Genomic DNA, 13,141 nt, shown 5'->3' on the forward strand with positions numbered 1-13,141 from the left:
TACATGCATGGTGTGACATGCATTTTCAAAGTACAAATATTCTGTATAGTCTCATAAGTATATCATAAAAAACTAATAATTACATTATTTTAATTTAAAATGTTGTTTAAAATAGGTATGCACTGCTGTCACCGCTTGAAATGTCATGTTAACTTCCCATTATCTGTCACACACTTTTAGCCTTTTAGCAGACTTGTGGTCACCTGCCATTTGGGTCCTTCTGAAAACTGGAGGTACTGAATGCCATAGACAAAGAAACCGAGAAAATAGTGTATAGCTCAAAAGATGTGCTCAGTTCATATTTGTTAAACCTAGTGAGCTCTGGACTACCTATAGGCTATGTATACAGTATATAGTGCATTCAGAAAGTATTCAGACCCCTTCATTTTTTTTCACATTTTGTTATGTTGCAGCCTTATGTTGAAATGCTTTATTTTAGTTTTATCACATCACTCTACACTCCATACACCATAATGACAAAGCAAATTTATGAAAAAGAAAAAACTGAAATATCACATTGACATAAGAATTCAGACCCTTAACTCAGAACTTAGTTGAAGCACCTTTGGCAGCGATTACAGCCTCAAATTTTTATGGGTATGATGCAAAAAGCTTTGCACACCTGGATTTGGGGATTTTCGACCATTCTTCTCTGCAGATCTTCTCAAGCTCTGTCAGGTTTGATGGGGACCATCGGTGGACAGCCATTTTCAGGTCTCTCCAGAGATGTTCGATTGGGTTCATGTCCAGGCTCTGGCTGGGCCACTCAAGGACATTCACAGAGTTGTCCCTAAGCCACTATTGTTGTCTTGGCTGTGTGCTTAGGGTCATTGTCCTGTTGGAAAGTGAACCTTTGGCCCAGTCTGAGGTCCTAAGCACTCTGGACCAGATTTTCATTAAGGATATCTCTGTATTTTGCTGCGTTCAGCTTTGCTTCAACCCTGCCCAGTCCCTGCTGCTGAAAAACACCCCCACAGCATGATGCTACCACCACCATGCTTCACCGTTGGGATGGTATTGCGCAGCACACGTGATGAGCGGTGCCTGGTTTCCTCCAGACATGACGCTTGGAATTGAGGCCAAACAGTTTGTTTCATCAGACCAGAGAATCTTGTTTCTCACAGTCTGAGAGTCCTTTAGGTACTTTTTTATGTGTTTTGCACTGAGGAGAGGCTTCCGTCTGGCCACTCTGCCAAAAAGCCCAGATCAGTGGAACGTTGCAGTGATGGTTGTCCTTCTGCAAGATTCTCCCATCTCCACACATGATCTCTGGAGCTCAACCAGAGTGACCATCAGGTTCTTGGTCACCTCTCTTACCAAGGCCCTTCTCCCCCGATTGCTCAGTTTGGCGAGGCGGCCAGCTCTAGGAAGAGTCCTGGTTTTTCCAGACTTCTTCCATTTAAGAATTATGGATGCCACTGCACTCTTGGGATCTTCAATGCAGCCAAACATTTTTTTTAGCCTTCCCCAGAACTGTGCCTTGACACAATCCTGTCTCTGAGCTCTGCAGGCAGTTCCTTTCACCTCATGGCTTGGTTTTTGTTCTGATATGCATTTTCAGCTGCGTGACCTTATATAGACAGGTATGTGCCTTTCCAAATCATGTCCAATCAGTTGAATTTGCCACAGGTGGACTCCAATCAAAGTGTAGAAACATCTGAATACTTACATCAATGTGATATTTCAGGTTTTTTCTTTTTAATTAATTTGCAAAGCTATCAAAAATCAGATTTTTGCTTTGTCATTATGGGGTATGCAGTGTAGATTGATGTGAAAAAAATCAATAATTTAAAACATTTTAGCATAAGGCTGCAACATAACAAAATGTGGAAAATAATTAAGGGGTCTGAATACTTTCTGAATGCACTTTATTTCAATACTTTGACATAGCCTATACCATGGTACTGAATGATTGCCACATTCATGTACCAATGCATTTTAATTGTGCTCCAAGTATTTTTCAAAGAATATTATGGTACTACCATGGCACCATGTCCAAAAAACATGGCAGGCCTACTATCATGGTAGCCTACTATTTTGAGTGTATAGGCGCCTGCAGCATTCTTTGGGCATCGATTTGGTCATCATTATCAAAAGTGCTGCACGCCCCCATGATGCCCAAAATCGTTGTAGGCTATATACAGTTCACTAGGTTTTTAGACACAGCCGTTGTCTGCGCGTATACTCTTCTCAACGCGCTTTGCCACCCAAAATCAGGATCGCATTTGGTTTTTGCCCCCACTTTTTTGTCTCCCAGACTGCATCAGTTGATCCTCCGCCCATCAGCCTACGTCTTTCTCTCTCTCTCACTCAACTCTTGTATCTCTTTTTGTCAATAAAACTCCAGTGTCTCTCCCGCACCTCTCTCCGCTCGCAGCGCGAATAGTCTGCTCTCTCCTGTCTTGAGTTCAAGAATTACTTTATCCAAAAACATGTTGTGGAAATCACGGACAAAGACAGAACCTTATTGCTTACAGGTAGGCTTGTATTTTCAGTTGAAAGTTTCATAACTTTACTTGTTTTCCTTAACATTAGTTAATATGAACTAACAATGAACAATACTTTTTCAGCATTTATTAATCTTGGTTCATGTTCATTTCAACATATAAGCTACTAATGCATTATTATTATTATTATTATTTTATATAAGTTGTGTATGTAAACATTAGGCAATGCATTATGAACTAACAATGAACAACAGTGTTTTCATAAATTAACAATTTATCAAAATTAATAAATGCTGTAAAAAAGTATTGTTAGTGCATGATAATTAATGCCTTTACTAATGTAAACAAATAAAATCTTGTTGTAAATTGTTACCTTTTGCTTTGGTTTTGCATGCAGTGGATCTTGTTTTATTAATACCTAATGAAAATATTTTTTCTGGTTATATTTTAGTAGTTAAGCTAAGGAAGTTTTTGTGTTTTGGAGTTTATAATAAAGCTACTCCAATATATACTATAAAATATACATATGTATGTAGAAACAGTTGCATCTGTGTTTTCATTCATTATCAGAAATGGTAAAACAACAGACAAAGTAACGTTATTATTCCAAAATATCACAAAATCATAGGCTACAACTGGAAATATCAATAAATTATTTGAAATCTTCCAAAATTAACAATAAAGTTACTGAACCATTAAAATGTTTCAACAAACCAGAAAAGAATAATACTGCACATAAAGAGTTTTTTTTGTTTGTTTGTTTGTTTGTTTGTTTTTTGTTTTTAAATAAATGAAGTGGATGAATTAATTTAAAGGGATTAATTAATGTCCCTTTAAGGTGGTCTTCTCAACCCCTCCCCCATAGTGTGGAGCTATAAGAGCGCTGGAGTGTGATTAACGGGGACACTCTGATATAGAGCATCTACAGAGCGGATCACGTTCACGTTATACTACATCTATGAGAAAACTTTTATGTTCTGATAGATTTTAAAGAGGCTATAAGTATATTGGAGTTCGGACTCATATTTCCAGATGTTAGTCCACACCTACTCGACCATGGTGAGTTTAACAATGATGCAAAGTTACTCCGGTCTGATGTGTTTGACTCTTCATTAAGATCATTGTCATGTGATATTAGCTGAGGTTGAAAGCTCATATATGCGATGCATCAAGCGTTTACTGGTAAGTGTAATCGGGGTCAGTGTTAAGTGTGTGCATAATATGGAAGAACTAAACTGTGCTGGAGTGTGTCATTAGAAATATGTCACATGCTGCCATTGGTTTAAACTGAGATAACAGACTAGTCTTTGTTTTGCAATGACTTGTGCGTTATATGTTGCGTTTTTAACAAAGAGAATCATTAAACTCTGTTACTGAAAAAAAAAAAAAAAAAAAAAAAAAAGCATGACAGACACTTTATTTATTTATTATTACCACACGTGATGATGCTTCTCTCAGTCAGAAGCTGAAAAGCTAATAGTTTGTGCCAAATTGATTTTTTGACCTATAGCTGCAAATAAATAAATAATAGAATATTGGCCTATATGTGACAACATAATAAAATGCTACACTGGATATAAACATGAGAAAATAAAGAAGTCTCACATTATTTTGTTATAGGGTTTCAGTTGTTTAAATGATGCTGTTGTACTTAAAATAGCCTATAGCTGATAAATTAGAAGTACAAACAGAAACATTGTTATAGGCCTAAGTGTCTTATTTCCATCTATCATAATCCTATAAAACAATATTTCATTTTGTATTTGTGTAACTAAGCATAAAAGCATGACACGAAAGAGTCAATCTATTAAGAAATTAATTATATTTTTTTCTTTTTTATAATTGTTGTAATGAATACTCATATAGGCTTGTTTATTTAACAACAATTAAACTAAATTATAGGCCGTATATTAAATTAAATTAATATACAAAACAATTGTAGTGGGCTAATCTTTCCGGTAACACTTGACATTACAAAATATGTCACACATATTAGCCTTCATGTAGGTCAAAAAATAGCAGGTGGTAATAACAGTGGCTAACGGTATTTGAAAGTAGCTCCACTAAAGACATAAATGTAATTTGTATAACTCAATGGGGCAGTAGGCTTACTTTCATTGAGTAATTTACAGCTACGGTTGTATAGACTAATTGGTGAGCTACAGGTTGACAGTGTTATGGTGGACATTATATCGACATTTCCGTGATAACTAAATGTCTTTTCTCCCTACAGGACCGTGCCGACGGGCTGTCGAGCTCCTCTCCGAGCGGCCGTCTCTCTCAGCTTTCCTCGCTAAACCAGGCTGCCTATTCCTCGGCTCCCCCTCTCTGCCACGCTCCGGCCTCTGACTTCCAGCCACCCTACTTTCCACCTCCATACCCCCAATCCTCTCTCTCTTACTCCCAGAGTCAAGACACTGGATATCCGCACTTAACGGATCCCTATCCGTCCATCAACTCTCTCCATCAGCACCAGCAGGCAGCGTGGCACTCTCAGCGCTCGCGCTCGGAGGACGCGGGGCTTCTGTCTCAGTCACACCGGGCGCTGGGTTTAGACCCGCGGCGGGAGTATCCGGGCGTACCGCGGCTGCTCCATCATCATGGACTGGGTGAAGGAGCAGCTGGGCTGGGAGAAGGCCCTCTGGGAATGCACACAGTGGGTCATCACGGTCTGGACGACATTCAAGTGAGTTTAACCACTTTCATCTGGAAATGTCTCCTGTTTAACAGACGATAATGTCAACTATGTCACGAGCTAGACAAAAATATCGTTCTATCAAAACACAAACTAGTAAATCCTGGAATTACTTGTGTTGTTGTGATAAAAAAAAAAAAAAAAAGTCAAAGAATGTCGGAAGTTGTTATAATATTATTATGTATAAATTTGTTTAAGTGGCATATTAGTAATTCAACAAATTTTAAGATCTTTAGCCTATTATTTTAAAGCTGCACAGATTAGATTTAGCTTTTTTTTTATAATATACCTATTTTATGTATTTAGGCTATTTATTTTTATTTAAATAGATTATTCATGTAACTTTTTCTTAAAAGACTATCTGCGTGTTCAAAAAAATAAAATAAAATAAAAAAATAAATGGAAAATAATAAATGATAAGTTTTCATAAAATGTCAATTAGGCCTACATGAAACGGTTAATAAATATTTAAAGCTAAAAAATAGGCTAATAATGTATTTTATAATTTTATTTAATATGCGTTCTTTAAAACGGTTACTAAATGGTTTTCCCCTATATGCTATAAAATACATTTTTCAGTTTAAAATAACATATTTTTGCGCACGATGGCGGATAAAATATTTCGCGAATTTTGTGTTTAGTCTTCAAAAAGCTGGTAAAAAAATAAAATAAATAAAATAAAAGATAAATGAAACAAGGCACCAATAGAACAAAAACCCCGTTATTAGAAAGACTTAATCACAGATCCTGTGAAATCAAGAAAGAAAATTACAGACAACAACGTGAAGCCTAAAAGATTCAGCATCAGATTCAGATTTAATTCAATTGATTTTAAGCTGTTGCTTTATGAATTATGGTTGTTCTTTCACTGTAGTAGGCAGGTGCAGAATGAGTTAATACACTCTATCTGTCAGGAAACTAATAGCGCGTCCAATCGGTTTCCACGGCCAATTATTCAACAAACAACTCGACTCCCTTTGATGATATGCAGCAGCATTTCCGAGAACTGAGTTTAGACGGGAACAAGTGTCATAGTTTAACTCGCCATAAATAAGATGCAAATAAGCGTATAACCTATTATTACTCGGTCAGTTCTGCGACTTCAGATGCGACAAATATTGGCAACAAATCGAAGGGTAGGCTATTATACAGCCTATTGTTTTACTCAAACAGTTATTTTATGTTACAGTATAATGTGATTTAAAAGAAAATCTAGTAGACCAGCTGTACACATATGTAGGCTATCATCCATTCTATTCAGATAATTATAATTATGTTTGCAAAACTAGCAGTGCTTTTTTTTTTTTTTTTTTTAGGTTAAACAAAGGAACACATTGTCGGCTATCATATTTTAATCATTATTTTGTCTTTAAAATCATGAAAATATATATAATATTTTGTCCTCTAAAACTCACATAAATTTGCTTTAAAAATGATATTTTCTGCACAACAGGATTCAGTAGCCTATAAGTGCTATATGATTTATGAGTCTAATAATGGGCATACACATGTTACATGTTCATAGTCAGTACTTTGATGGAAATATTTTATACTTTACCGAGTCTTACCCATATTCACCTCATATCTCAGTCTCAAATGCCCTCATGTAAAAGTGATAATTTAACAAATTGCTAGTTACTCTGCCGCTGAAGAATGACTGAAAATCATAAAACGCTAAGAACCAATGGCAAGCTATTTTGTTTTAACAGGGTATGGAAGAAGCGTCAGCTTTGGGAATCCTGGACCATTCTGTTATTAAGAAAGGTGAGAGTTTGTGGTTCATAAAGAGAGGGTGACCTCTGCAGCTAAAAAAGGATTTTATGTAGTGGTGCTCAGCCATGATACATTAAAGGATTCAGTCAAACACACACAAACATACAAAATAATTCAGCTCTGCAATTTCATTTGAAGTCAAGAAATCCTGTAGCACTCTCTGCCTCTGCCTTCACCCTTAAGGCAGTTGCTGTTAATGAACTGTTCATGGTCATATGAGAGAAAGAGAGGGATTAGAGACAGATGAAAGGGAGGTGGAGGAAGAGGGCAGATAATAAAGTTATGAAGAATTCAAAGCATCACTATTTCTTTCCACTTTAAAAGAAAAATATATATTTTTTAATACAGTCAGTGGATAGTTAATAAGAATTGCTATTTAAAAACACTTTGTTCTGACTCAGTGCAGTACAGCATGCTTTCATCAATTACCTTTGCATTGATTTTAGAGCAGTAGCCCCATAAGAATAACGCGTATTTAGCAAGCAACAGAATGGATCAATTGGATGCTCATGGGTATATGGAGATTTCTCTGTCGAGAACAAACCAAAGCCCACATGAATAAGCGGATCTGCTCTCGGAGCTTATATGAGACGCATCCAGCTCCGCAGCAGTGCGCTTGGAGCCCGTTTGTGTCCGCAAATCAGTGCTGCACAGCAGGGCGTAGCGAAGACGCCCACACTGCCCACGGAGAGTAGAAAGCCAACACTACAGAGCATTTTACCTCTACAATAAGAGATATAGATGATATAAACAGTAACACCATGCGTCATGTGCCAATCCACAGAAAGGGGGAGGAGATATGCTCTGTGCACACAGTAAAATTCATGCATGTACACCCATGCAGCTGATTTTCCTAATACACGCGTAAACTGCATTTTCACTATTGCTATTGAAGTGCGCTTGGAAATCCAGCCCACACAGATACGAAAAGAGGCGATTAAGCGGCTACACACGGGCTAATCTCATAAAAACAAATTAAGTTTTTTTGGGATGGATGTAACAAAGATGTTTGAGCTCAAATTAAAAGCCAATGGAACTCTGTTATTCTGTGACTACTAATCATTATTAGAGTTTCAATGAAGGTTTATGTCTTAATATATTTTGGAGAGTAAAAAACATTGAACGGCTGAAAAAATCTTTATTAAAGGTAATGGTTATGGCTACAATCCGCTTAAAAACAGTTAAATAGCTAAAATAGCTAAAAGCATCATTTTCTGTTTTGATTTTCCTTAAGAAAATTAGCTATTTTCTACATTAGAATCTTTGGCTTCATTTAAAAGGAGGCAGAAAACTTAAATCACAAGTGTAACAAAACATCAAAATGTTTGTGTGCCCAACAGATGAAATAAAGCTTTTCCCCAATGGTAATGCAACACACGTTTGAAAATAAGAGTGAGAAACAGAAATTAAACACTGTCACTGAGACAACAGATGTCAACCTGTGGGAGAGCGCACAACTATCCTACAGAGTCTTGCGACTAAAAAGGTTTCTATAACAGAAGGCTGAACCCAAAAGCACAAATTATCACATTTTTATAAATCCCATCACTTTTGTTTTAAATAAGATAATTCTGGCACACATACCTAAGCAGTGTTTGGTGTAATTGGATTACAAAGTATTTAGTTACTGAAATCTTTTTACTTTTAGGGCACAAAAAGTAGTGTAATCCATTACATTTTAATTTACTGTAATCAAATTACAGTTACTGACTCTCAATGAAAGTACTTTTAAGTACATTACGTGGGTTACAAATATTTCTAAAAAATATAGCCTAAAATTTATGTGTCATACAATTAAAATAGGAATTTATTTTTACATCTGTTTGCGTTTCTGTGACAGCTGAAGGGTGTGCGACAATGACAAAATATACATTATTTTGAATTTTTTGAGCGGAAAAACAAAACAATGTTTGTGACAGTGTTTTGGAAAGTAACTTAAAAGTAAAGTAATTAGTAATGTGATTATGTTTTCAATGAAGTAATCAGTAAAGTAATCAGATTATTATTTTAGAGTAGTAGTAAGTAATTTGTAGTGGATTACTTTTCTAAGTAACTTACCCAACATTGTACCTATATTACTTTTTATCTCTTTCTACAGTTCCTGTCCCTTCTAAGTTAAATGGCTCAGTGGTCTCTGCCTTGTCCTTCACTAAAGATGGACTTGGCTTGGGTGGTGTGTCCAACCCTGCGGAAGTTTTCTGCTCTGTTCCTGGTCGCCTGTCCCTCCTTAGCTCCACCTCCAAGTACAAGGTCACAGTCGGAGAGGTGCAGAGACGCCTGGCCCCACCTGAATGCCTCAATGCCTCGCTGCTTGGAGGAGTCCTGCGCAGGTAAATGGAAGGGAGGAAGGAGGATAAGTCAGGCAGAAAGACAGAGAGAGAGAGAGAGAGCTCTGGGAATAATGCGCAGGGTCACTCATATGCAAATTATGAAATAATATTATCTAAGGGCATCAGACACAACTAATACAATTTTCAGTCTCATTATCAGCAATGAGTCCCAAATGTATAATATAGTCATTTATAACACATGTATTATAAACATTTATAACATACATATACATGTATACATTTATATTACAAACATGTGTAATTCACAGAAACAAGGGATAGTTCACCCAAAAATTAAAAATCTTTCATTATCTCTTTCTCATGTTGTTCCAAACCCATTTGACTTTCTTTATTCTGTGGAACACAACAGGAGATGTTTGGCAGAATGTTAGCCTCAGTCTTTTTCCATACAATGAAAGTGAATAGGAACTGAGGAAAATGATGAATTAAAGATGACAGGATAAACTATCCTTTTAAAGTAGCATTTTGCAAATATTGCACAAAAGTGAGGTAAAACCACACAGGTCTTTTACAATGTAAACGTACGTAGATTAGCACTAGGTAGGACTGTTGTTTTGTTTTGTTGCATTTATGGTTTTCTTAAAAAAAAATAAAGAAAAGAAGAATAATAAAATAAAATTTGCTCAGTCAAATGATTACCAGAGCTACTTTAAACAAGTAAGGATAGTCTTTGAAACAGTAATGTTTTCAAATATTGCAGAAATGTGTGGTAAAACTTCCCAGATCTAAATATTAGGCCTATTAAGGTCTCTATTTTGATGGTGTAAGGATATAGGTGTGCTGCCTAAAGGCATAGCAGATGTTTAGGATACATCTGTGAGGTGTTAATCTTTTTACTTCTCTTCCCTCAGAGCCAAATCAAAAAATGGAGGCCGCTGTCTGCGAGAACGTCTGGAGAAGATCGGTCTCAATCTGCCCGCCGGTCGCCGGAAGGCAGCCAATGTCACACTCCTCACAGCTCTGGTGGAAGGTAACGAAACATTTAATAAAATACAGACACATTCATTATCAGATTATCTCTACTGCTGACATACTGCCTCATACCTGCTGCAGTAATTTTGTCAAACACAGCATATGCACTACATTATCAGTCACTTTGGTAAGCAGATGTAGATGTTAATGTAAATGCGAAATCATAACCTCCCAGGGAGTGTTAACTTATAAATATAAATTGTAACACAATGCAAGGAGTCATTTTCAAATGTTAGAGCCCATTATCACCTCAAGGTTTCAGTTAGCATGTTGAAGTTTAATTTATCTATCTTCACGATCTTTTCTCAGGTGAGGCAGTTCACCTCGCACGGGACTTTGGATATGTGTGCGAGACAGAGTTTCCTGCCCGGGCCACAGCAGAATATCTGTGCAGACAGACAGACCCAGATCAGTTGCCCACACGACACAGTATGCTGCTGGCCACAAAGTGAGTACTAGTGATAGTGGTTGGGGTTATATCACAGTTAGTTTTACTTACTCAGGGTTTTTTTTTTTTTTTTAGGGATGGAAGGAATAGGATTTCTCTATAAAGCAAAATGTTGTGTGCTGCTGTTAGAAAGCTTAAGAGGAAGAAAAACCTTTTTTATTTGCATTAAGTAATTTAAATGATATCCTAGAGACATATTTGAATGTTTAGATTATTTAAATAGAAAAACCCTTAAGCAAGCCCTCTTAAATACTGACATCTTTTAATGTCACGAAACAGTATTTAAACTCAATATGAAACGACATCTCCAACCTATTTTACTACCATAATATGACATATTTCCGAGTGCAACAGTATTCAACTAATATATATATATATTATTTAGATATACAGGTATTTATATTATTATTATAATTATTCATATTACTATTCATATTCATAATGCCAAGGAAAGTCCGAAAACGAAAATCTTTTCAGAGGTGGGTCAAGTTATTACATTTTGATGAAGATTACAAAGACAAAAAAATGTTTCTTGTACAATACATCTACTGAAGAATTGTGCACAATAAGATCAGGAAGTTGGTGTTTTGATATCCCACTTACTTGAATCAACAAAAAGAAGAAATTGCAGATGATATAGGCTATAGTAAAATAACTCAGGACTACTTAATGGCACAGAATCTGTTTTCAGTTCTCTAATTACCACTTATGCGCTTGCAAATCATTAGCAGACCATCTTTCAACATGCAATAATAATTGCTTTGTTATATATAACCACCAGTTTAATGGTGATTTTGGGGTATTGCAGTGACGTACACACTCTCACTTCTCTTTCCATGTCTACAGGGAGATTTGCAAGGAGTTTGTGGACCTGATGTCACAGGACAGGTCGCCGTTGGGTGGTAGTCGCCCCACCCCCTGCTTGGAGCCTGGGGTGCAGAGCAGCCTGACCCACTTCAGTCTCCTCACCCATGGTTTCGGCACTCCCGCCATCTGCGCTGCCCTGTCAGCCTTCCAGAGTTACTTGCTAGAGGCCCTAAAACTGCTGGATAAAGGAGAGGGAGGAGGGAAGGGCCACCACGACAAAGAACTGAAGCACCGTAAATGAACAATTCGGAGAGAGACAGTCCTCCCTCACTTTTAGGAGTGTATGAGCGTATTTATGTGTATGAATGTGTGCTTTTCTGGGCTCATTTATCAGTCCTCCACAAGATTTCGAGACACAAGCTTGTATGGACTAGTTTTATTTGTCTGATGAAATCTGGGGTCTCTTGAGAGCTGCAGAAAATGCCACAATTCTTGATACGTGCCACATGTGGACAACAAACTCCCTCTGGATCTTTGGTTACGAGATGACTGACTTGTACGAGGCCTACATGGGGTCTCTGTGTGTTCTCTGGAGACTGCAGCCCAGAAACCAATCAAATGAAAAGAAAGATGGGACAGACAATTAAGAATGGGGGTGGTAAAGTAAATTAGGTTTTGACAAATTAATTTGAAAATTTCATTTTGTACTTCATGTTGTATGTTTATTATCAATGTTACTGTTATTCTTATTGCTGTATTGCAATGTAAATGTAATATATTATTAAAGCAAAACAAACAAATGTATGCAACTGCCCTAGAATGTGAATTTTAAACTTACAGCGGTGTCCAAAAGTCTAAGGCACATCCACACTAATCCGTTTTCAGTTTCCTAACGTCATCGTTTTCAAAGTATGTGGTAACGGAGAGCATTTTCAAAACATTTTATTTTCCGAAAACGCTGTTCCAGTGTGGATGAGAGGTTTAAACATATGCAAAATCAATGCGTTATCATCATAACAATTTGAGTGAAAAGTGTAACTGAAAAATGTGTTTACACTAAAGCTAGCATAGACAGGTTTGTGCAAAACTTGATCAGTTATCTCAACATGACTTGAGAATATTTTCCTAAATACCTAGGTTGTTTTTACCGTGTATAAACGGACTTGCTGGTGTGGTACAAATCTAGCATGATTACAAAATTAGTGTGATACAAATTGAACACCCAGGGGGATGTTTGAAATTTCCAGCCCCATTTGCTAAAGGCAGGGTGACATTAACCAAACCGAAACCTCAATGTGACACAGTGGCAAAACCAGCAGAATTACCTCTGAGATAAAACAGACCACACCACTAACCCCCAGGGGCTTGACAATCACTACAGTTGCCGAATGCATCTAAACAGTTGCAAGTCTCTCTTTTACCATTTCAGTCTCCTCTCACCCCATCTGTCACTCTACCTTTCTTCGTCTGCTTAGGGGCCTACATCTCCATACCTGCCCCCCTGCCGGCTCTCACTCACACACAAACACACATACCATCCTGAGTGTCAATTCCCCGCTCCCCCTCTCCATGATCCCCCTCCCTCTCTTCATCTCTCTGACACTCAGCAGGGCTGCTCTGCATTTCTCTCTGCCTGCAGGCGAACATA

The 13,141-nt window shown here is 37.2% G+C and overlaps 1 protein-coding gene across 2 annotated transcripts; it reads left to right on the top strand.

Moving 5' to 3' along the window:
* The first annotated feature begins 1,894 nt into the window (after positions 1–1,894).
* LOC127425515 (transcription factor AP-2-epsilon-like) lies at positions 1,895–12,297 on the top strand. 2 transcript variants are annotated; one of them, XM_051671596.1, is made up of 7 exons: positions 1,895–2,477; positions 4,681–5,133; positions 6,852–6,906; positions 9,014–9,245; positions 10,118–10,236; positions 10,548–10,686; positions 11,533–12,297. In XM_051671596.1, the coding sequence occupies exons 1-7, from the start codon at positions 2,433–2,435 to the stop codon at positions 11,792–11,794; spliced, it is 1,305 nt and encodes a 434-aa protein (XP_051527556.1). In that variant the 5' UTR covers positions 1,895–2,432; the 3' UTR covers positions 11,795–12,297. The 2 variants fall into 2 exon arrangements, with proteins under 2 accessions (XP_051527556.1, XP_051527557.1); XM_051671597.1 differs by lacking the exon at positions 1,895–2,477 and adding an exon at positions 3,365–3,506.
* Positions 12,298–13,141: the final 844 nt, after the last annotated feature.

Source organism: Myxocyprinus asiaticus, chromosome 34 (genome assembly GCF_019703515.2).
Source record: "Myxocyprinus asiaticus isolate MX2 ecotype Aquarium Trade chromosome 34, UBuf_Myxa_2, whole genome shotgun sequence".
Lineage (NCBI taxonomy): Eukaryota > Metazoa > Chordata > Actinopteri > Cypriniformes > Catostomidae > Myxocyprinus > Myxocyprinus asiaticus.